This window comes from Chelonia mydas, chromosome 12 (assembly GCF_015237465.2).
Source record: "Chelonia mydas isolate rCheMyd1 chromosome 12, rCheMyd1.pri.v2, whole genome shotgun sequence".
Classification (NCBI taxonomy): domain Eukaryota; kingdom Metazoa; phylum Chordata; order Testudines; family Cheloniidae; genus Chelonia; species Chelonia mydas.
Window position 1 is genome coordinate 10,246,590 of NC_051252.2, and position 24,281 is coordinate 10,270,870.

The 24,281-nt window shown below is 40.9% G+C and overlaps 1 protein-coding gene across 1 annotated transcript in view; it reads right to left on the bottom strand.

The window, feature by feature from the left end:
* Positions 1–844: 844 nt before the first annotated feature.
* The window catches only part of PLA2G15 (phospholipase A2 group XV), a 29,441-nt gene continuing 6,004 nt past the window's right edge, over positions 845–24,281 (bottom strand). The window contains exons 2-6 of the mRNA XM_037877511.2: positions 21,651–21,807; positions 17,030–17,148; positions 14,874–14,972; positions 13,206–13,430; positions 845–5,140 (exon numbers count right to left, since the gene is read on the bottom strand). Coding sequence (XP_037733439.1) covers positions 4,629–5,140; positions 13,206–13,430; positions 14,874–14,972; positions 17,030–17,148; positions 21,651–21,807 — 1,112 coding nt within the window. The 3' untranslated portion in view covers positions 845–4,628. The remainder of the gene's footprint in view (positions 5,141–13,205; positions 13,431–14,873; positions 14,973–17,029; positions 17,149–21,650; positions 21,808–24,281) is intronic.

The window sequence follows — 24,281 nt, forward strand, 5'->3', positions numbered from 1 at the left end:
GGGATACAGAGGTAAATACTGTTCTCCAGCCTGCCCTTCTTTGATTTCTTAAAAGGGAAGGAAAAAACTCTCCTCTCCTTTCTAAATACCTCCCTGATCTGCCCAATAAAACCACTCCTGCAGCCTCTTCCCCAATCCCTACCATGACAATCTTGTCAAACTACATGAAGGTAGAAGGGCAGCAGGTAGAGGGATGTCTCGAACAATTGCACCCCCACCATTTTTGGGTCACCAGTCACCACTGGTCTAACAGGACTTTAAACAAGTCAACATATTTGAAGAAAAGCTACCCACACAAGAGGCCTAAGAGGAACAGGTTGGAAACTATGGATGAAGGCTTCTGCTCATATTGAGTCTCAAAACTGTGGCAATTTGTGCTGACTGGTTTGAATTGAGCATTTACTTTAGTGCAGAATGAGGACAGTGTTTGTATTTTCAGGTTTCAGAGTGGTAGCTGTGTTAGTCTGTATCAGGAAAAAGAACGAGGAGTCCTTGTGGCACCGTAGAGACTTTCAACAAATTTATTTGGGCATAAGCTTTTGTGGGCTAAAACCCATCTGATGAAGTGGGTTTTAGCCCACAAAAGCTTATGCCCAAATAAATTTGTTAGTCTCTACGGTGCCACAAGGACTCCTAGGGGTTTTTTTTTGTATTTTCTGTTTCCCTTCTAAAGAAAGAGGTTGCTCTACATTGGAAGGAAGCTATGCTGCTTTCTTGTTCAGCTCATAATTTGGTTAAAATGCTGCCTTTTAAGCAGCAATAAGCATGAATAAATTCATGACTTGTAGCATATTTGAGAGAGAGAGCAGCATCTGTAGTTGTGTGTTATCCATGACAAAACGCATTCAATATTAGATAAAGTTTATTATGTTATCAAAGTCTGACAAAATATGCAGAAATCTATAACTCAGTCATACAAGAGGAAAATATATAAAATGCTGGGTCTCACCAGATGATATTTCATACAAAATACTGTTACGTTTAGAGCAGCAAAGTAACTGCCAAACATTCCCTGAATTTAAGAGGGCCTTGAATACACCTTGCTTCAAGAAATATCTTAATGCCAAACATTCCTTCCTTTGGCTTACAATTCTTTTGCATTTATTGCTTGATATTAAAATCTTCTGTTCTGAGCAGAATCACATAGTGCCGTTGCAGCAGCACTACACTAACAGCTGAAGTCCCTCCAGAATTCTCTTTACATTTTGTTAGAAATAAGAAATACATTTTGGTCCTCTACTACTTTTGGTTTCTGAAAATATCCTGAAAATGAAGATTAGGAGAAAAATAGACATTCACAAATGGTAAGTAATTAGCATAACTCAGAAGGAATTTCAGCAAATTACACATTTCAAACCAGTGAAGCAAAGCACCTGAGGTACTTCACTTTATTTTCCTCTTTCCCCAGCAATAATTATTTCCTCAGACTAGTTTCTCCACAAGAATGTAGAATACTTATGACTGCATACTTTAGCAGTCTTACCACCAACCTGAAGAAGAGCTCTGTGTAAGCTTGAAAGCTTGTCTTTCACTAACGGAAGTTGGTCCAATAAGAGATATTACACGTCACTCATCTTGTCTAATATCCTGGGACCAATATAGCTATAAAAACACTGCAAACAACCCTACTAAAATGATTCTAAATAGACTTGGGTTTGCCCCCTAAAGCAGAGGGTCACGCAATAAAGAAAACAGATTTCTAGTAGAAAAGGGAAATGCACAATTTAACTACTTCCACCTTTTGGGATGTTTAGCCGTGTATTTTAGGTACTCCATTTATTTCATACTGAGGACATCTCTATCCTGGGATTGCACGGTAGACAAAAGAGCAGGGCTCAGGAGGATTTGATGGAAAATGAGAAATCAGACTTGTGATCTGTCTTACAAAGCACCCCAACCAAAGGTAATCATCAGATGTGTGGATACTTTAACTACTGAGTCCTCAGCATTCACACTTTAACACAAGATGTGCAATTCTGCGCAGGAAAGAAACAAGGATTTATGCTGACAAATCACAGCAAGCCTACAAAGTTTAGAGGGCTGTCAACCTCTCTTTACCAGTGTAAGGAAAAGCAGCAGAGCAGACTTATTCAGCACAAGAAGCGACTGTAGGGTCCATCTGTTAATGGAAAGCTAAGTGAGTGTGGACTAAAGGGTCATTGGCACGAAGGTAAAAGTATGAGATGGAATCAGCTGGAAACATACCAGTGCATTTCCCAAAGGGAGAAAATACAGTAAATGTCAAATGCTAAATCAGAACAGAGTAATCTAGTGCAGCTCTTTTGGAAGCATTAATTTTTCTGCTTCTTCAAGTGCACAGAGTAGCAAAGCCAAAAAAACCCTTTTGCTGTAGATTTTTAAGCATTTTCCAGATTAAGCACACAGAGCTGGAAAGCTTCCAATGTAAACCAGTTCTAAAAAAATCCTCCAGACCAGGTAGAGCTTGAGTCCCTTCTACAGCCCTACCAATATTCTTCAGTCTTTGCTTGGAGCCAATACAGATTCCAGTTCCTCCCATCCTGGTGCTAGTTAGCAAGCATGCATTCTACCTGGGTAAGTATAATAGACTTGAAAAAGCTGGACTTTTGAATCGTTACTTTGCATAGTTGTATCTACTGCAGACCAGTCTTACAGTAGTTTGTTCACAATGGAGTTAGACCATATGAAGAGCCTTAGAGTAGAACTGTGGTTCTTGGTACACCAATCTACAGAAGCCTACCAAAAAAAACCAATCTGACTAAAAAGGATTTCATCCTTCTGTTCTCTAAGATTTAAGCAATCAACAATGTGTTACAGATAGCCAGTGGGCAACTCAGATCTGGCAGTGGACTAGCACACACAGATGAGGCAGGAAAGTCTGTTTGGGCCATATAGTTGCAGAGCACTAGATCTTAGGTAACTGATTCCAAGTGACAGACCTTCCATTCTACTGGGGAATACTTGTCCTCCCTCAGAGACAGGGAGTTAGTCTTATTCTCTCTTCTGTACAGAGACACATTTAACCTACCAATGATCCCAGTCAGGATTTCTAGAAATGATTAGCTAATACAAAATATATTAGAATCTTGAGAACTCTAGATCTACCCTGTGCCAGAGTGTTTACATTCTGCAGTGGCAAACACTCATGAGAGAGCGCTGTCAGATCAGCACATCCTAATCTAATATTTCAATGGCAGCAAACAACCCCTATGCACTACAGGATTGATTAAACTTTGCGGTTGTGTAAAAAGTAATCTCCTAACATTAGAAATCAATAGATTCTTAATCCTGTAGGATTTCTGATGAGCATAACTCTTAAGGTAACTTTTTCTGAAGAACCCTGCACCCTGGAAGTGTTCATAGCAGTTTTCTGAAAAATGCAATGACAAGTGGTCTAACATGGTTAAGCTACTGTAGTATAGTTTCATGGAGAGTTGCGTGCTATGCAATTTTCTGGGGCCTAATACACAGTGCCCCTTTTAAATGTTTGTTTCTCAACCCAAATTAAGAGCTCAGTACCCCTACAAGAAAGGTATTTTACTCTATAAATACTCTCTAATTCTAAGCTTTTTCCACTAAACATAATTTTGATCCAATAGGAAAGATGGTCAGTTAGCTGGAAACTGGATCACAGCAGAAGTGTACTTAGCTGAAAGCAAGATACATACAAAGGGTTTTTTCCCCATTGTGGGAACTTTAATTTTTATTTGTTTTGGGTAGGAGGGGTTTGGGTTTTTTGAGATCTACCTACCTACCATTTGAACTAATGGAGATAACTTGTCACTTTGACATGTGAAGGCAGCACCTCACACAAAATTTGCTGATACCAAATTCCTGTGGATTTCAATGTACACACCATGTAGCCATAGCCATTGTACGAGGAGTGACAGCTAGTAACCTTTTTTTTTTTAAATTAGGAGGAAAAAAATCTAAAGCATGAAGCCAGCAGCCTTAGACTCTTGATGCTAAGTCCTCAAGTTACTAAAGGACAACTGGATTCTCTTCAATTTTTCCAAGACATCAAAAAGGAACTTCAAGTAATTAATGCACTTTCCCTCTTCTCCAGCAGTACAAAGGAAGAAAGAGGTAAGTTGGATATGACCAAAGTCCTGCAATATCTTAACTCCATGTCTATTTAGACCACCTGCTTGGACCTTCATATTTACTAGCTTATTTAAGGACAATGATTCAGAACTTTTGTGACCCTTTGGGAAAGTTACTGTACTCAAAAAAATTTTGACAACCTCTCCCTTGCTTTAGTACAGAACGGAGAGTAACCAGCAAGCAATTCTTTCTCTCCCCGCAACTCTCCAAAGCTCACAAGAAACAGCATAGGCTGCACATATTGCACAAAAGGTGTGAAAAATGTTCAAGTGAACTTCTGTATGCACACTGGACATTCGTCTAGCAGCACCAGAATGCACATGACCACGCCTTTAGAACGTGAAACACTATGATGCATTACGAACACTAATCCAAGAGACAAGTGATCATTAAGGACACCAAACAGCTTTCCGAACACGGCCTGAAAAGAGACCAAATAAATAACCCAAGTGTTTTAAAACCAAAGGATCAAAAGGCATTTTCCCCTCACTTAAGGGAAGGCATCACAGGTGATGGAGGAAAAAAAAACCAGTCCACATAGGGTGTCACAAACCAAAAAGTAGTTTTTTCACATAGGAAATAGTTGTAGCATTAGACAGCATCTCAATATGCTCATTTCCTGACAGCTCAAACAATATCACCTCCTGCTTTTGCATGTCCACCCACTTTTGACATTGTAAGGCACTCTCCAAGTTCACTGTACCATCGCCATCGCTGTAATAGATCTTGGGCTCTTTATCAGGAAAGGCCTCATAGTAGAATGAGTCAGGTGTTTCTACACCAGTGCCAAAAAGACAGTGCAAACGCACACCAGGTGGTATCATGTGGTAGACCAAGGGCTCAGTGTCTTGTCTCATGAGCCAGCCATCCTCAAAGTTGATGTCCCTGTAGAACTTTTGGTAATCCCGGAGAGTGTAGTTAACTGTGGGTGTGCTTACAAAGATCTTCTCTGGAGGCCATGTGTAATTGTAGGGTAGCATCCAATTGGTTGAAACTGCAGATCTCTGCTGGTCTCGGATCTTAAGTGAACTGATGACAGGTATCCTGTTGTTGTCACCTACAAAATAGATTTCTGTTACTGATCAGAAGTTTTATTTATTGTACACTGAAATATCAAGAAACATTGCTAAAGACAACCCAGAATGGCATTTTCCTGAGGCTACCCTTCTCAGATATTCCTTTAAGAAGAAAATATTTTCTACTTGGGTTCATTTGGGAGCTTTGGGCCCAAAAGTTCTTCACATCAATCATTAGGCAATCATCCTGGCCATCTGTAAAGCTGTCTTAAAATTTTTTCTCTAAAGGAATTCCAGATGCAGATTTTGCAGTGAGTCACAGAGACACTCTTCCCTTAATGGTTTTGTTGGGAGAACAGGCTGGTGTTACCCTCTGTACATTTGTGCATTCAAGAGATTTCATGAGACTGCAGAACAAGGTGAACACCCAGGTTTTCACAGTTCAGTAACAAGCAATTTTATAGTTGTCATATCGAAGCTGTCTCGGGCAATTTCATTTATGATAGCTACAGTTGCCACACAGGTTGCCACATGGCTTTTGTGAGGGTGGAGAAGGAGGCAGGATCCGCAGTAGTTACTGGTTCATGTGTTATCTTTGTAAAACAAAACAGAACAATCCTACAAATAACCCATACTACCCTCCTTTCATCTGTACCACACTAATGTTCCTCAACGGAGGCACAAGGAAACCACATAATCAATGTGAAAGTAGTGTTTTCTTTGCTCAGGACACAAAGCATAGATCCTAACTTTAATGTCCACCGGCTGGATTGGAATATACTACTTTGGCTTGAATCCTGTCAAATTAAACAGGATCAGGCCAGCTCATTATTTAGTGGTAGACCAAGGAAAATGCACTGATGGTACAGCAAGTGACACTCTCTCCTACAATCAGTCCAGAACCAGCACTCCTGCACAATACTAGCAACTAATCTGCTGCTTGAGTGCAGTCTTTTGCACACAACACATTTTAGATCACCTGTTACTAAAGACCCCATGACTCTTCACAAGCCTGTCTGTGATTATAAAAATTCCCCTGTATTTTCAGCTGGAGAAGTTACTTTTCCCTTACAGTCATCTCCAAGAAGTGAAGTTTTGCTGGCACAGAAAAGGCCACAGATTGATAGAGTTTAAGGCCAGAAGGGACCTTTAGATCATCAAATCTGACCTCATGAATATTATTATAGGCCATTACATTTCACCCAGATACGCCTGTATTAAGCCCAAAAATTTGTGTTTGACTGAAGCATAACTGTCAGAAAGGCATCAAGTCTTGAAGATGCCAAGAGATGAAGAATCCACTACTTTCCTTGGTAGTTTGTTCCAATAGTTAATCATCCTCACTATTAAAAAGGTGCACCTAATTTGCACTTGTCTGGCTTCAGCTTCTTGGCCATTGGTTCCTGTTATGCCTTCTCAACTAGATTAAAGAGCCATTTAGGACCTTGTATTTTCTGTCTGTGAACATACTTATACACTAATCAAGTCACCTCAGTCCTCTTTTTTTTTTTTTGCTAAACTAACAGATTGAGCTCCAAATTTCTCACTGTAAGACATTTTCTCCAGTCCTCAATCACTTATGGCTTTTTTCAACATCCACTTTAAAATGTGGATACCAGAACTGTATGCAGCATTAGAATACCAGTCTCAACAGTGCTGTATTCAGAGGCAATAGCTCCTCCCTACTCCGCTCTTTACTCTGCTCTTTAGATACTCAAGGAGCATATTAGCCCTTTTTTGCCGCTGCATTGCTCTAGGACCACATGCTGTGTTGCTCGTCCACTACAACTCCTAAATTCTTTTTGGAGTCACTGTGCTTTTGTGGTTACGGTCCTCCATTCTGGAGGTACAGACTGTTCTTTTTTCCTAGATGTATAACTTGAATTTGGCTGTATTAATACATGTTTTGTTTGAATGGGCCCAGGTTACAAAGTGATTCTGATTGCTCTGACTGCCCTGTTTTCATTATTATTTACTATTCTACCAATCTATGAGTCATCCACAACTGAAAATGTTTAGTAACATTAGACTTCGTACCTATCCCTGTGGAACGCCACTAGAAACAACCCCATCCAATCACGATTCTCACTGACAGCTACTTTTTGAGATGTCATTCTTAATCCATTTAACATGTGTTTTACTGCTATTTGTATAGAGCCAAGTTTTTAATCAGAAGGTTGTGCAGTATTAAGTTAAACATCATAAAAGTTTAAGTATATTACATCTATGCAGGTTTCAGAGTGGTAGCCATATTAGTCTGTATCAGCAAAAACAAGGCGTCCTTGTGGCACTTTAGAGACTAACAGATTTATTTGGGCATAAGCTTTCGTGGGCTAGAACCCACTTGCAACTGATGAAGTGGGTTCTAGCCCACAAAAGTTTATGCCCAAATAAATCTGTTAGTCTCTAAGGTGCCACAAGGACTCCTCATTGTTTTTACATCTATGCAGTTACTTTTATCAGCCAAATTTGTAATCTTAAAGAATGAAATCTGGTTTGACAAGTCCTATATTCTGTAAAACCATATTGACTGGCATTCATTATATTCCTGTCCTTTAATTCTTTAAAAATTGAATCCCATATCAGCGTTTCCTTTATTTTGCCTAGGATTAATGTCAGGCTAACCATCCTATAGTTACTCAGGACATCCAAGTATCAGAGGGGTAGCTGTGTTAGTCTGGATCTGTAAAAGCGGCAAAGAGTCCTGTGGCACCTTATAGACTAAGATGTATTGGAGCATAAGCTTTTGTGGGTGAATACCCACTTCTTCAGATGCACTTCTTCAGGACATCCAGTTTGCCCTTTTTGAATACTTCCAGAACATTAACACTCTTCCAGTCTTCTGGAATTTCCCCAGTATTGCCTCACGATTCCATGCTGTTAAAATGTAACATCAACTGCCGGAGTCTCCTCAGCTAACTCTCACTTGTCCCAGTTACCTGGACCTACCAATTTAAAAATGTTTCTCTCTAACAGATGTTGTTTATTTACTCATTACTGGCTAATGAGGTGTTAAAGTACTTCCAGTCCATATCTAATGAGGAAGATGATTTTGCTTCCTCCCCTCAATACAGAACAAAATGTCTAATAACACTCCTGCCTTTTTTTGCATCACTACCAGTTTTACCATCTTCACCTATAAACACACCTACACCATTACTAGGATTCCTTTTGTTTCTAGTATACTTTATTATCCTTAGTACTGCCAGCCATGAATTCTCTGCTGATGTCTTTAGCTTCTGCACTTCTTCGGTTGTTTGTTCCAATGGTTAGTCAATCTCACTGTTAAAAATTTCAATTTTCTGCACCTTATAAGTTCTGATTTATTATTTGCACTACCATAGCACCTAGAAGCCCTAGTCCTAGACCAGGACCTCCCAGTGCTATATGCTGTACAAACAGATCAGAAAGATACAAGACAAGAGATAACATATGGGTGAGGGGAGTAACAAGGAAACAGTACTGGTCAGCACGATAAGCAGCTATCTCAGCATACCAGCAGGCTAGCCATTGTATTTATACTGATTGCTATTTATTTTCTGCCTCTCCTCCCCTGTTATATATTTGTTATTTATTTATAATTGCTCCCTTCACTTTGCTGCTGAACCAGGCTGGGCCTTTAGCCAAAGTTATCTTCTTCATGGATTGTGGAATTGTGGCTTTTTAGCCATTTAATAAACTCTTCTTAAAGCGCTCAAAACTTTCATTCACATTTTTCTGTCTAAAATTTTCCTCCTAATTCCTCCTGTTCATAATTTTCCTCAACTTTGGGAAGCACCAAAACACCTGTCCTCTGTTTGTGCATATTGAATGTAATCAAATCACAATCACTGGTCCTTGGGCAACCACAATCTTCCAGGCCAATGATTAATTCATCTTTGTCCATCAATATGAGGTCCAAAATAGAGTTATTTCATCTTGAGTGTACTATGTTGTCTTAGAAAATCTATAATTTTTAGAAACTCTAATGATGTTTTACTATTGGCTAGCTGCGATCCAGGCAAGTTTTGGCTGTATTTTAATGGCATACTAGCAATCCTCACATAATTATTTGAAATTCTTCTGGATGGAAGTTGTTAACTATGAAATATTATTATAGACTCTATATTGTTCCTTATTTGCTGAGAAGAGTTATTCCTGGGAGAATTCTGTGCCACTGTGCATACAAAATTAATGAGATGCGCATATTTTTAATTGTTTTCCACAGAAAAAAGCTTCTGCCGGAAAGTTGCTGCAATTCCACCTTTTGCCAAAGGGTGCTGTGGCAACAGAACAGAGCAGCAGCTCCTGGCCAGTGAGGGAAGAGAAAGACCCTGACTTCTTCACAGCAACTGTTGGGCCAAGTCAGGAGACCGGTGCTATGGGGAGACAGACAGCGTGGGGCTGCTCTGGGGTCAGACAGGGGCTCACAAGGACTAGTGGTGGAGGACAGACTGGGGCAGGGGCTGAACGGGAGTGGAGGCGCAGGGCCACAGACGGGGGAGGGACGTGCAGGGCCAAATTGGGATGGGGGTGGCTGAGTGGAAGCACAGAGACACATGGGAGGCGGGGGGGTGCAGTGCAGGGCCATGTGGGCAGTGGGTTCAGGGACACATGGGGACAGGGGCAGATGTGCCTGACAGTGGGGGCTAGGGCTCAGTCAGGGTCTGCATGGGGGAAGCTCCCTAACAATCCCTCCTCCTCCCGCTCCCCAAAACCTGTTCCATAGTTTTCCCACCCACACCCAACAACCCTCCAAGTTCACAAGCAGGCTCCTTCCCAGCAACTACTTCCCTCTCCCTCAGCTCCTCTGTTATCCCTGACTCCCCACAAGCCTTTGCACTGCTTCTGAGGGGTGCAGGAAATACAGTTCTGTATTGTAGTCTAAATAAATTACTCAGAGCTCTGTATTAATATGCCTAGTAAGGAATCTATTTGTCAAAAAACATTTCCTGAATCTTTTTTGTTGCCTGTATTGTTAGGGGCATGCTTACTGACAGGTATTTTGAAATAAATGATCAAAAATAATTGAAACTGGTATGATTATATTGTGTTATTTTGAAAAATAAAATTTGCAGAATTTGAAAATAGTGTGCCCAGAATTTTTAATTCTTCGTTGCAGAATTCCCCCAGGAGTAAAGAGTATAAGTAAACCAGAAGAAAGTAAACACGATGCTCCTATACATGAACAAGTGCACTTTCTGAACACCTACATAAAAAAATACCACCCCTGCTGTACAAAAAAATTATTAAAAATACACTATCCTGCAAAATGCAGTACATATACCAAGTCAACACCTATACAATGCCTTGAAATACCACCCGAAGTGTGCAGGAAGAATGTGAATCAACTAAAAGGAAAAAAAATAGATATTTTAAGTGTTTTTAAGTTGCAAAAAATATGCTGTATTTTTAAACTCACTAGATGGCACTATTGATTCTCTGGTCCAGTAAGGAAGGCTGTAGCACAATACCTCTGGTGCCCTAATTAAGCATGCCAGCATTTCCATATAATTGTACCTAACAGTCAACATAACCACCACCTGAATCTGATTAAGAAAGGAAACTGGAAGAGAGTAGAGTGGACACCACAAGGTCCTGAAGATACTCCTGTCACTTTGCTGAAGAAAATGTTTTCTATCTTGACTTTAACACTGAAACTGTTCCTTGTAGCTCGTATGAAAGCAATTAATAGACTTGTGCTTAAACACTTTTCCCTTGCTTTATCTTTTCATATGACATAAAAAGTTCAATTGTGCCTCAAATGGCACACCTGCCGCTAAAGCCTCACACACAGATTAATTCCAACATTGCCAGTTACACTCTGCCCACCTAACTTTCCCCTTCACTTCCTGTTGATACTGTTTCCTGCTGCTGTACGCTGTTACAGTGACTACATTCTGTCCCAGTGGTGGCTGTATTTCAGTAGAAATTGAAGTGATTCTTCTGTATGCATATGTACAAACAGCCACTTTGTGAGGAGAGATGCTACATACAATAAATATTGCTCACACAGTAACAGGTAAGAAGCAAAACGCTGTAGGTATGGGGAGATCCTACGTAGTGGTGTTTAATTCTGCTCACATCCTGTGTCACCTGATACACCATGCAAAATTAGTTATCCAGTAACACCTCCTGCTCTGGATATTTAGAGTACACCATATGAAAGTCAGTAGTTTCTGCAGAAGCCTGCAAGCCACAGGATGCCACCTGGGGAAGAGGAATCAATTTTGCAATGCTATGTTGACAAAAACAAACAACTGTAAGCACCCAATAAGGATATATGCATTTTCAGCTTTCTAATTAGTGGCTTTGAGTTGTACATTCCCATCTCAAAACCAAGTACCTTAATTTAAGCACATGAAATGTTTTTCTGAAGCACCCACGCCTGGTAAGCACTTTGGTATATGTCCTGTATTTGGATGCATCCTAATTTTCAGGTAAAAGTGTTTCAGGAACAAAAACTGCAAACAAACCTGTAAGTTAGCAGTGAGCTAAAGAGGAAGCCAAACGTCTTAATAGTTAAGCAGCACTATGCAAAAATTAATTCACCCCTCTGCTACAGGTGATGTTTAGGCATGACCATATGATACTGAAATTACGAAAAGGTACACTGTGTACTGTATGTTCTTTTTAATTGGGAGCAATTACTTGAAGGCTAGTGAAAGAACAGTGTCTGTATTAAACAAAATGAAGATAAATAAATTTAAGTCTTCTTTGATATTCACTTCAGCTACCAAATATAACCTCTCATTACTACCAATATATAATGCCAAACATTTTGAGAGATTCATTTTCTTAAAAACCACTTTAAAATGTTAAGGTGTGTGCGCCTTGCTCACACTTTTGCAGGTGGTCATGCTTCTGCCATCACTCAGGATTCCACATACCTCAAGAACTGCCAAGTCTGCGGTTATCCCTTAGAGTTCATGCGCAAGCCAACTGACATGATACTTATAAAAGAACATTCAGAAGCTTCCAAGTCAGTTTTGCTATATAAAATTGAGAGTAATGGGAGTTTGGAAGGATAACAGCAAGGAACGGAATGTGCTGGACACTCTACCATGCTGGGTTAGGCAGCCATACAGCTGCCCAGGGGGATAGACAAAATAAGCAAGAAGCAGCAGAGGACAGAGGGAGGAAAAAGTACTGAGATTGAGGGGGGCATCTCCAGGCCAGTAAGAACATAGGAACATAAGAACAGCCCTTCTGGGTCAGACCAAAGGTCCATCTAGTCCAGTATCCTGTCTACTGACAGCGGCCAGTACCAGGTGCCCCAGAGGGAATGAACAGAACAGGTAATCATCAAGTGATCCATGCCCTATTGCTCATTCCCAGCTTCTGGCAAACAGAGGCTAGGTACACCATTACTGCCCATCCTGGCTAACAGCCATTGATGGAGCTATCCTCCATGAATTTATCTAGTTCTTTTTTGAACCCTATTATGGTCTTGGCCTTCACATCATCCTCTGGCAAGGAATTCCACAGGTTGACTGTGTGTTGTGTGAAGAAATACTTCCTTTTATTTGTTTTAAACCTGCTGCCTATTAATTTCATTTGGTGACCCCTAGTTCTTGTGTTATGAGAAGCATGAAACAACAATTCCTTATGTACTTTCTCAACACCAGTCATGATTTTATAGACCTCAATCCTATCTCCCCTTAGCTGTCTCTTTTCCAAGCTGAAAAGTCCCAGTCTTATTAATCTCTCCTCATTAAGGTCCCAGCCATTCCTCCTAGACCCATTCCAGCCCCTCTCGGTCCCAGTGTCTGCTCTACCCCTCCCAAGGCATGCAAGAGTTTACACATGGGCAGAGCCTGCACAATATTCCCACTGTGGGGCCAACAGACCCTTCTGCCCCCCTGATTCCATCATCCCAAAAAGGAGGAAATAGGACATCTCGATGCAGGGATATGAAAACTCAACCATACTCTATATAGGAGGGGAATGGAATTTCGAAATCGTGCCTGAAACTGGTGCAGTTATAGCTTATGGGCTGAAAGCTGTTTTTTAATTGAACGTTTATAGCATCTCAAACTCTGACCACTAATGCTATGGTTATCAGTAACCCTTAAACATCCTGTGGTAGCTTCCATTTAAATTCAAGTATTTAAGCAGGTTACCTACCTGAAGCCAGCACATGAAAGGTTTTAGCCACTCCTCCCCATGGAGCACCCAGTGACACATAGTCCTTTATGTACTTGTCTTTCCAATCCTGAGTCTGATGGTTGAGGAAATAGAGAGTGTACATATTACCCATACTGTGGGCAATTAAGACCACAGGACCTCCATTTTGTTCATACATCAACTCAATCATCTTCCGAAGGGCCACAAAATAGTCTCCATTCTCATCTAGAAACATCAAGACAGTTCAGTTAAGTAAAGAGGTTGCTTGCAAATGCCACCTTTCAATATACAGTGTTTTAAAAGCTTAGTTTTTGATGCTGGAAGTAAAGACAGCAGGTTCATACCATTAATTCAAACAGGACATTGCTGGAAGCCAAATTTTCCTCACTTTTCATGTGTTTAGAATAGTTTCTAAAAATGTAGAAGTGAACTCTTTCAAGCTCAGACGACTATTTATACCACTTCTCTCTCAGTAGTATGTATTTATCAAAGGGCAGGATTTTCAAAAAAGTGCTCTACATTGGTCTAACTTCTCCCACTGAAGTCAATGGTAAAACTCACACTGACTTTAATGGGAGTAGAATTACGCCAGCAGTGAGCACTTCTGAAAATCCCACCTGAAGCTGCTTGGAAGATCACTTTTATTCTTATCTTAAAAGACAGTAAGGTAGAAGCCTTAGGAAAATTCCTATTTTTCCTCACTAAGTAAAAACCATGGCTTTTCAGTCCAGCTGTATTTTTGACCTTTTCAAAATTCTATATGCAGCAGTTGCCAACTTGTTTTATTTTGTCAATGGACTTAATAAGATTTAACAAGACTAGTCACTGCTAATTTAGAGATCCTGTTAGTGCCTTCTGAGACAATACCATTCCTGTCTAACATGTAACTAAATATTCATCAAACTGAAGAAAACCTAATAAAATGCATCTCTCTATCATCGTAATCCTTTTAGGCCAGCTGCAGACCAGTCTGTTACCAAACAATCAGGGTCGCTGATTTTCATGAAGTACCACCCTGGATTTCAAAATAAGACCATGTCTCAGTTCTAGATCTTTTAGGATTAAACTCTTCAGGGCAGGGCAACAGCCTGGGATTCTAAAATGTTACATGCATGAATGTGCTGCTTTCTCATTATGTCTTCACATGTAATATGAAGAGTGTATTTTTTATCCCAAACTATAGACAGGAGATAGTAAAGAAAGACTACAGTGTGATAAAGAGTACAGGGTGTCTGACCTTCTTACACAGCTAAAGGAATGTGTAAATGCAGAATACAGGTTTGAACATTATCCCTTAGCCTTGAATTTTAATGACACTACACATGGAGGAGCTGATTTCTCCAGACAAAGCAATTAAGTAACAGAGTTAGACTTTGAAGCAACATTGTGGTTCCCGGGATTATGCCTTCCTAATAGATGACCAAGTTAATTTCAGTGAGGTGCTTTAGAACTTTCCAATATTATTACTTTTGGGGCTTTGTTCCAAGTCCTGGGTAGTTTTATCAAAATTCCTGTGGAGTTTTCCCAGAGTTAGGACCCTAACAGTCACTCTAATCAGGATTAGGGTTGTAAAAGGGATCTCATGAAGAAAAGGGTAATAAATTCAGCCAAATTTGCTGCCTAGGAAGTCAATAAAATGACTAATTCACGTAATGAAGTTTCATTTACTTGGTGCCTTCCGCCAGTCATAGGGAGCTCCTCTTATATCTTTATCCCGCTGGTAGCCCCAGTCTACCAGACTTTGCACCAGTGTGTAAAAGTAAGTGCCTGTGAACAGAAAAAGAAGAACGAAGAGATCAGCATCACAACAGCCTTCTTGGGCGTCCATCAACAGTGAAACTGAAGTTAAACTCCAGTTAGATTACTCTGCCTCCATACAAATAAGGTTATTACTGTAGTCCAAGACACAGTTTAAACAGCTGGCTGCGTTAGGAAAAGTGAAGGATGTTAGATATGTACCAAAGATACAAAGGGGTTTTATTCTTCTGAAAAATTCTCTGAACTGTTGTGAGACAAACCCTACAACAACTTTTTTTCATTTACCTTCCTTTTGTACATGCTGAACTTAATCATCAATATGGTGGCTTACCAATGTGCAGATGATAAACTATTCTCAATTCTAAGAGCTCATGTACACTAGAGTTTTTACAATGAGATTACCACCAATGAACTGTAGGAAGATAACATTTGTACAGACTAGTGTGGGCCCTCCAAATACATTTTTTCCTAGATACAGACGCTTGTGATTTGCTCTAGGATAGGAACTACTGTGAAACTAGTTTTATTTCCATCAAAAGATTAGGAATTTTAATCCACTTGAATTGGCTGAACACAATTGCTTTGATAGCAAACAATGGACAGAGTATTTGCAGACTAGTTATCACAAGTGATAAGATAAACTGCATTTTATTTAACCTGAGGAGTCTCTAGTAAAGGGGATAAGTACAGTTATATCCTAAACAAACACTGCAACAAAAGATGAAACCTGGAGACATAGGGCTGCATATCAGAGCAGAATCTTTCAAAGCCCATTTAACTGGAGGCCTAAAACATCCTAAGGCCATCAGAATTGGGTTTTTTCACTTTTGGATTAGTACCTTCTGTACCAGAAGTCCTATCAGCAGTTTGGGCTGATTTAAATACTGATTTCTAAAGTAACCGGGACTGCAGTTTAAGTGTGTCCTACACTAAAAAGGTCAGAGGGAGATTGTAAATGCACTATTATCCCTTCACGGACTGTTTAAGAATACAAAGCTAATTAAAAAAAATATATAGCCTTTCAGCAGAGAAATGACAATCTCACACAGCAAAATCAATTAGCAGCCAATTGTGTTTTTAAGTACAAGCTGCTCCCATATGCTCTTCTCACCAAGACCTGCATGACAAAGTGCACTATGAATTCTGGTCAAGCAGTAAACCCCATTTGGAAAGAAGGCTACTGGATGTTTAGGTATCATCCTAACACCAAGTGCACACATTACATTTATTTTCCATCACATTCTGTGAAAGAGTTGCTGTATTTTCTAAGAAATCTTTGTATCACAAGTGGCAGTAACAGGCTAATACATCAAATCTAACCCTCCATTACTTCAACTTTTGGGTCAGAGACTTAGGCATCTCCCAATGAGATTGTACTATGAAAATTGTCAGTATGTCAGATGTATTTTTCTCAGGAATTCATAGTCATGAGATGCAGCAGTTGGGGCTAAATTACCCCTCTATTTAGAGTCCATTACTGTATGAATTCTTTGAGGGAAAAGGGAAGAAAAGGAGGCGTGCCAGATCTCCCAAATTCATATAATGGCTATGGAAATCCATTCCCCTGAGGGCTACCTGGCCTGGGGCTGCTGCAGCAAAGAGAAGGTTTTTTTATTATTAAAAGTTTCCTGATTGTCACATGGTTTGTCAAGCCCCTGTTGCAGAGAGTTTTTTTCTATGCACTCTCATTTCCTACAGAAGCCTTTAGGATGACTGATGGAGTTTCATTCTGAGAATTTTAAATTCTGAATAAATTTGAACAGATTGACAAGCACTCAGTTCTGCATCATTTGTTCATCAAACAAAGTTCTCAGGTTAGCCACATGACATGTAACATACACAAGATTTTTTTTTTTTTGTTATTTCTCTGACAGGACAATACACAATACTAATGTTTATAAGCAAAATGAACCCATGTACTATCCTACTTCATACAAATGCTACATAGCTTTCCTCAGACTTCTGTAGGGAACTGTGAATTGAAATTGCAGTCCTCTAAAGTGCTGTATACCAGATGTAATGGAAAAGGTATTAAACATGTGACAATGAACAAAACTAGTACATACCAAGACTTCTTTTACTAGGGTCAAGGAATTCCAAGGAAAATGTTTGTCCAAACCCTGGGACTTTGACATCCACTCCATCTGGAGGCTCTGTGATCTTACTTGTTCGATTGTATATTAACCTGGGGGGAAAGAAAAAACATAATATGAAACGTACCATCTTACTACTTAGCAGTGCTCTTCAGTATTTTTAAAGTGGGGGCCACTTTGGCAAAAAAACCTTCAATGTGAGAGCCACATGGGGTGGGGCTGAGGGGTTCGGAGTGTGGGAGGTGGCCCAGGGTAGGGCAGAGGGTGCAGTTTGGGAGTGAGGTCTCTGGCTGGGGGTGAGGGCTCTAGGGTGGAGCTAGGGATGACGGTTTGGGAAGGGCTCAGGCAGAGGGTTGGGATGCAGGGGTGAGGGCTGCAGGGTGCGGCCAGGGATGAGGGATTTAGGGTGCAGGAGGGAGCTCAGGGCTGGGGGTGCAGGCTCTGGGGTCGGGCCAGAGATGAGGCGTTTGGGGTGCAGGCAGGCTGCCCCAGGGCTGGGGCCAGAGGACTCCCCACTAGGTCTCTCCCTGCCGGCAGGCAGCACGGGAGCTCCAGGGCTGAGGGAGAGGCCCACGGCAGCCCTGCAAGCCCCAACTTGATCCCCTCACCGGTTCCCGCCCACCCCTACCTCTCTCCTCTCCAGGTCCCTGCTGCGTGGCCCTTTAGAGCTGTTTCATGGCTATTTATAGCCTGCTGTGCGGCACAGCTTAGAGGGGACTTCGGGAGCAGCACTCTCAGCCGGGGGCCTTGCAGCCAAGAACACTGACTTAGTAGCTCTCACCTAAGACGGGACTTATGTTTGCTGAATACAATAAAAAGGATTAAGAAGTACTACCTACACGGAGCAGCACAAAGCCAGACACTACTACAAGGGCACTTCAATTCACAAGTGGTAACACACAGTGCAAACAAAGTTTTTTGTACTCTTCTACTTCGTTTCTGAAAATAAGAGTATAGAGCTCTATCTTCAGTCTGTAGAAACTGGGTGTATGGTAAAGCGAGCAGACTTCAGTCCCAGGGAGACAGTATGAAATGCCTTGTATAGTTTGGGGATGTGTCAGTCTGCGTCTGGCAAGAAGCTAGAGAAACTTGTTATGAATGTAAGAAGGTAATGCAATAGTAGACAATAGAGCACTAAAAGGAAACTTCAGCACAGGTCCCCTTAATAGAAGTAAGCTAATCAGGTCTAACTAGGAATAGCTGTCCAGCTGGAAGGAGTATTTGAAAAGCCATAACCAGCAGTAAAGCAAAGGCCTCTTGGGAAACAAAAATTACAAGGACGGACAGACATTAAGTATTTTGTAGCTCCTGTTCAGGTTCCATTTTTTTTACCCCCACAACAACCAGTCTAACTGTTTTACTTGATACTTCAAGTTTGTAAGCCAAACATTTGTTTGTCTCTACAATAAGTGAAATAATTAAGCTATTTTGAGTAATCTGGCAGAGAACAAATGCTCAGAACAATTAACTGTAAAACTGATCTTAGGTAATGCAAACCTAGATTTCAGTTAGATTTCTGTCGGCCCAGGGCACCCAGAAAAGGGAATTGTTGAGAGTATCTGTGCTTCTCTATTAGGCTGTTCTATTTGCTAGATTTCTCTCTGGTCATTCATCAAATAGTAATTAAATAGCTTCCAATAAGCCACTTAAGAGTACACTTACACTACAAATATAACCTTGTTGGATGACCTGGTTATAATATTTGTCCTTTGACATAGTATAAGTGCAGTGCAGATGAGTCCTTAACTGTGTTGGAGAACCAGTCTAAAGTCTGAGACCAAGGAAGCCATTAACATAGTTAGGCGCCCTGTTTACTTTACAAAATAGAACTGGACTTTACCCAAGCTGTCATCAGATCTGCTTCAAAATATTTATTTACAGCATGCGGTGCCTTCTAGGCAACAGCATTAAAAAAAGCCATCTCTAAGGACATGTCTATGCAGGGACACTCAAGAAAGTCAGAGACTATCAGCTCTGGAGTGATTTTAGTCTGCATCCTGCAAGATGGGCAGGTTACCAGACCGAGTTCTAGCCTGTACCTCAAGTCAGGTCAGCTAATCTAGATTAAAAGCACCAAACTTGGTTAGAGCAGTGGCTTTCAAACTGCGGGTCGCAACCTCATACTGGGTTGTGGAATGTAAGGCACTGGGTCACGGCAGCTCTAGTCAGCAACGCCAACCAGGCCATTAAAAGTCCCGTCGGCAGTGCTGCCCAGCTAAGGCAGGCTAGTCCCTACCTGTTCTGGCACCGTGCTGTGCCCCTGAAGCAGTCAGCAGCAGATCCGGCTCCTAGACGGAGGGGGTGGGGGGAAGTGCTGGCCATGGGGCTCCACACGCTGCCCTCGGCCTGAGCCCTGGCTGTGCACTCCCATTAGACGGGAACTGGCCAGTGGGAGCTGGGGGGTGTTTGCCTGTGAACAAGAGCCGCACGAAGCTGCTTGTGCGCCTCAGCCTAGGAGCCAGTCCTGCTGGCCACTTCCAGGGCACAGTGTGGTCCGTGGTGCCAGCACAGGCAGGAAGCTTGCCATAGCACCCCTGCTGCGCTGCTGACGGGGAGCCACCCGAGGTAAGCCCATTTCCCAATCCCCTACCCCAGCCCTGAGCTCCCCCCCAAACCGCTCGTCGCTAGCCCTACCCCAGAGCCTGTACCCCCAGCCCAAAGCTCTGACCACCTCCATGCACCCCAATCCCCTGCCCCAGCCCTGAGCCCCCCCCAAACAGAGAGCCCCCTCCTGCACCCCAAACCCCTCATCATCCCCAGCCCCACCCAACAGCCCTTATCCCTGCACCCTCTGCCCAGCCCTGAGCCCCTCCCACACCTCAAACCTCTCATCCCCAGCTCCATTGGGTAGTGGGCATCAACAATTTTCTTCAACTAGGTCACCAGAAAAAAAGTTTGAAAACCACTGGGTTAGAGGATTGTAATGGGGAGGGAAGGGGGTTAAACACTCATGTAAGAGCTCAGTGAACTCTGTAGTGAAAAGACACCCTCAGATTGTGTACATTAGACTATTTTTTTACCTCCAAGGTACTTAACACATTTGTAAAGACTGCTGTGCACACTCCTCACCTGCAGGAATCATCCTTTGAAGGTAAAAAAAAAAAAAAAAAAAAAGAGTCCAGTGTGGATAAGCCCTAAGGGGGACCATTTTTGTGTCCAAAAGGTGTTTATGTATCCACTACAAGGGAATAGGGCCGTCAAAACATACATTTTACATTCAAAAGGAAAGTATTTAGTGTTGGGCTATTTTTAACTAAAAGGGATATTGTAAAATATTGGATCCTGCCTCCCCCAGTGGGCAGGAAGGGGCAAGATTAGTTTGTTGGAGATACTTTCAGATCCTCATTTAGGGGCTCCAAGTGACTATGGCCAAAAACATCTTTTTCATCTGGCCAATTTCTCCAGTGTAGATGTTAGCCTTTATGACTTCCATACTGGAGTACTGCAATGTACTCTACCTAGGACTATCAAGTGAATATAAATGCCTACCTACTTCATAGCATTAGCCACAGAGAGGAAAACAATTTTCAAATGAATAATAGCTTTCTGTCTATCAATTTCCACATGCAATAGAAGGTGCTGACATCAATCCAGAAATTCCAATATGGTTTGGGTTGTGACTGGCCTATCCCTACATTGCTGCTAAGGCAGTTGCGGTGCTCTAAGATCTCCTAGATTTGAACATTTGGACCTGGAGACTGGACACTCCCTGAAAACCCTTCAGCTCTAGAATTTGCTTCCCCTAGACACAATGTAGACATTCAGGATATGGTGTAAGATGTCTTGTTTTCAGAGGCTTCTGCCTGAAGTGGAGAAGAGGAGTGAGAAAAATTATGCCGAGCTGCTTTAAAGTTCCATTTAAAATATCATAGTAGATTCATTTCATTAGCATAGGAACATTTTTGAAAGTCAAGTGGCAAAAACGTGAGCTTGTAACAATGTTAAAATGCCGTCCCCGACTTCAGCAATCTATCTGCCAACCCAGGGAACCACATTATGGATTTTTGCCAAATCCAGCACCTTTTGAGTTCAGCACATAGACAACAGCTAGAAATGTACTAGCACAGTATTTTTATAGTACTGCACTATACAAGAAATTAACATCTGCCAGCTGGGGATTTTGATTTGCTAAATAGTTTTGTACACCTAGTAGCAATCAGAAGTTTAATGAGGGAAGACACTAATGCCACATACAGATTTTTAAAACTAAAAATATTCTAATGAAGCAGATTTGGTATTTTAATTACTAGTTGTAGGTTTCTTTTTCAAGAACCTTCATTGAAAATTCACGTTGAATTCCTGAGAGCCTATGGGGCAGTAGAGTTATGCCACTTTTTAGAACAAAGGCACTTAAAGAAGACTTTTCTTGATATGCAACCTGAAGATCCCTCAGTTTTATCTCATTATCCTACCTATGGCTTCCCTCCCCTCACATACCACCCAAACAGCTAGTGAAAAATCTTCTTGCTACTCATGAATTTGAAGAAAGATTTTTAGATTGCATATATTTATGTAAGGTGTTTGCACCTGATAGGAAGGGTGCAGGAAAAATCTGAAGAACTCCATACTTCTCTTGATAGGGCTGTGGTCCTACCTGATATTGTCTATCCAGCAGTCAATGATGACAGGCAGAAGCAATTCTAAGTTCAGCCAGAGCGTAAAGTAACTGTCTGTCTTCTTGGAGCAAAGGTAGTGCACCACTGTGGGTTTGTCCAATTTGGCTTCCAACTGGTTACCCAAATCCCCTGGGACTGCAAGAAACATAAAAAAGCAGAAATATACTAATACCAAACTACAAGTCAAAACCTGTTACTGAATTAGTGATTACATATGCTGTTTTCCATGCTACTCTACCACTGTATGACTGCAGTTATATTACTGCATCAGCAAAGATACTTGCTAGATTTTGTAAATGTATGAAAGGCGTTATTATAGGAAGACAAGGCTGGTGCGGAGAAGCTAAATGAATTCTTTGCATCAATTTTGACTGCAGAGGATGTGAGGGAGATTCCCAAACCTGAGCCATTCTTTTTAAGTGACAAATCTGAAGAACTGTCCCAGACTGAGGTGTAAGTAGAGGTTTTCGAATAAATTGATAAATTAAACAGTAAGAAGCCACCAGGACCAGATGGTATTCACCCACGAGTTCTGAAGAAACTCGAATATGAAATTGCAGAACTACTAACTGTGATGTGTAAATCAGACTCCGTACCAGATGACTGGAGGATAGCTAATGCGAGAGTGATTTTTTAAAAAGGCTCCAGAGGCAATCCAGGGAATTACAGGCCAGTAAACCTAACTTCTGTATCAGTCAAATTGGTTGAAACAATAGGAAAGAACAGAATTCTCACACACACAGATGAACACACAACGTTGGGGCTTTTGTAAAGGCAAAGCATGCCTCACCAACCTATTAGAATTCTTGGGGCGGGGGGAGGGGAGCTATCTTAAAACATGAGTATCACATGTTAATTAAAAATTAAATTAAAATTAATCAGATTGTATCAAAGACTTATCAAAAACCTCTGTGTCCCGTACAGAGTAATCCAACAGCTTTTGGAAGACAGAATTTTTTCCTTCAGAATATTACAACACTGACTGGTTGCATAATTCCTTATTTAACATTTTCACCACTACCCACAGAAAAATGAATTTGGATCTATTTTTCTTTTACTTCATTATTGGAGCTTTATTTTCATTACTTTGTATCTGTTGGCATAACAGCCTCATTTCACATAACTTAGTTGGGTTGTAGTTTACTAATGTGCACATATATTCTTGTGTCCTTTGCATCCAGGTTTTAGAACTGATGTTATAGTCTTGACACTGTTATTGTATCTATCCCTAGTCAGCATGCAAATGGTCTGATATTTTTACCTTTTCTGCAATTTATTATTCTCTCCAACACAAAAAACTGACAAATGCAAACGAACGCTGACAGCCATTAGTGCCAAGACTTGCACAGAGAAGACTAAAAACATGTAAGATATCGAGCAACTCAAACAAAAATGCTCTGACAGACTCTCAACTCAGGCAGCATTACACTGTTACTTTCCCACATGTCTTACGCTGCAAGAGAGGTTATTTGCTCTCTTGGAGAATCCAGGCCACCTACCCAGCGATATTTTAAATGTATTGAATTTGCCTTTTTTTGTTTGAGACGTAACAGTACATGTGCTGCACCAATGCAAGTTCCTACTAGACTCAATTCATTCCATTTTACGACACTTGTCAGATTCACCGCTATTCTAATTCTGACTGGCCATATGGCTGTCTAAAGCACTTCAGGTAAAAGAAAAAAATTAATCAGATTTTGGTCTGGAATAGATTACGTCAGACAAATCAAGAACCAATATGGATTAACTTCCACATATACAACAATTTAAAAGACTTCTATAGAGAAAGTTGTGGCAAAGACAATCAAATAATATTCTGACTCCAAAGGCAGTAGTAGGTTTGCTCAACAGTTATCATTAAGCTTTTTGACTCAAAAAACAAACATTCTGGAATTTCCCTTCTACGGTCTTCCCAATCCACTTTCTATTCCCCCTCCTACCATCATTTCACTATTGCATGAGAAAGCCAGGGCCACATGTAAAAATGCATGTGCATTTACTGTGACTGAAACTGAGTGTTCGCAAGTGTAAGTGGGTTTTGCAGATTACCAGCTAGTGGTCTAACAGTCCATTCAGCATGTGTGCAGCTGTACACTTTTCAGCATGTACACCTGGCATCTTGAGGCTTTTAAATGCAGGTCTGCAGAGTTTACAGTTTGATTTTTTCACCACACAAAACTAACTCTAATCAATCAAAACATAGGGCACTACAAATAGTAAAATCCTATTATTCAAAAAACAGTAATTGTGTGCTGCCAATTTTCCTCCAAAGGCTAACAGGTGGTACAACAAACAAACACAATTTTTACACAATATTCTTCCCAAGAAGTCACACCTCTAAAATAATAAAACTGTACAAGATTTTGCACGTATACACATACTTTTTCCTACTTTTGGAAAACACTTGGAAATAATGATTTCCCAATCACTGCAGACGAACAGGGAACCATGTATAGCCAAGTGAAGACAGCCATATTGTCTGTTTAAAACAAACTTATAATAAAAGCAAGGTCATGCACAGCTCCTCTGCAATAAATTGGCATAACTTGCCTGAAGGCTTCTGAAATCAGCCTCTGAACATAAGTTTCCACAAACAGCAGCAAAAATTA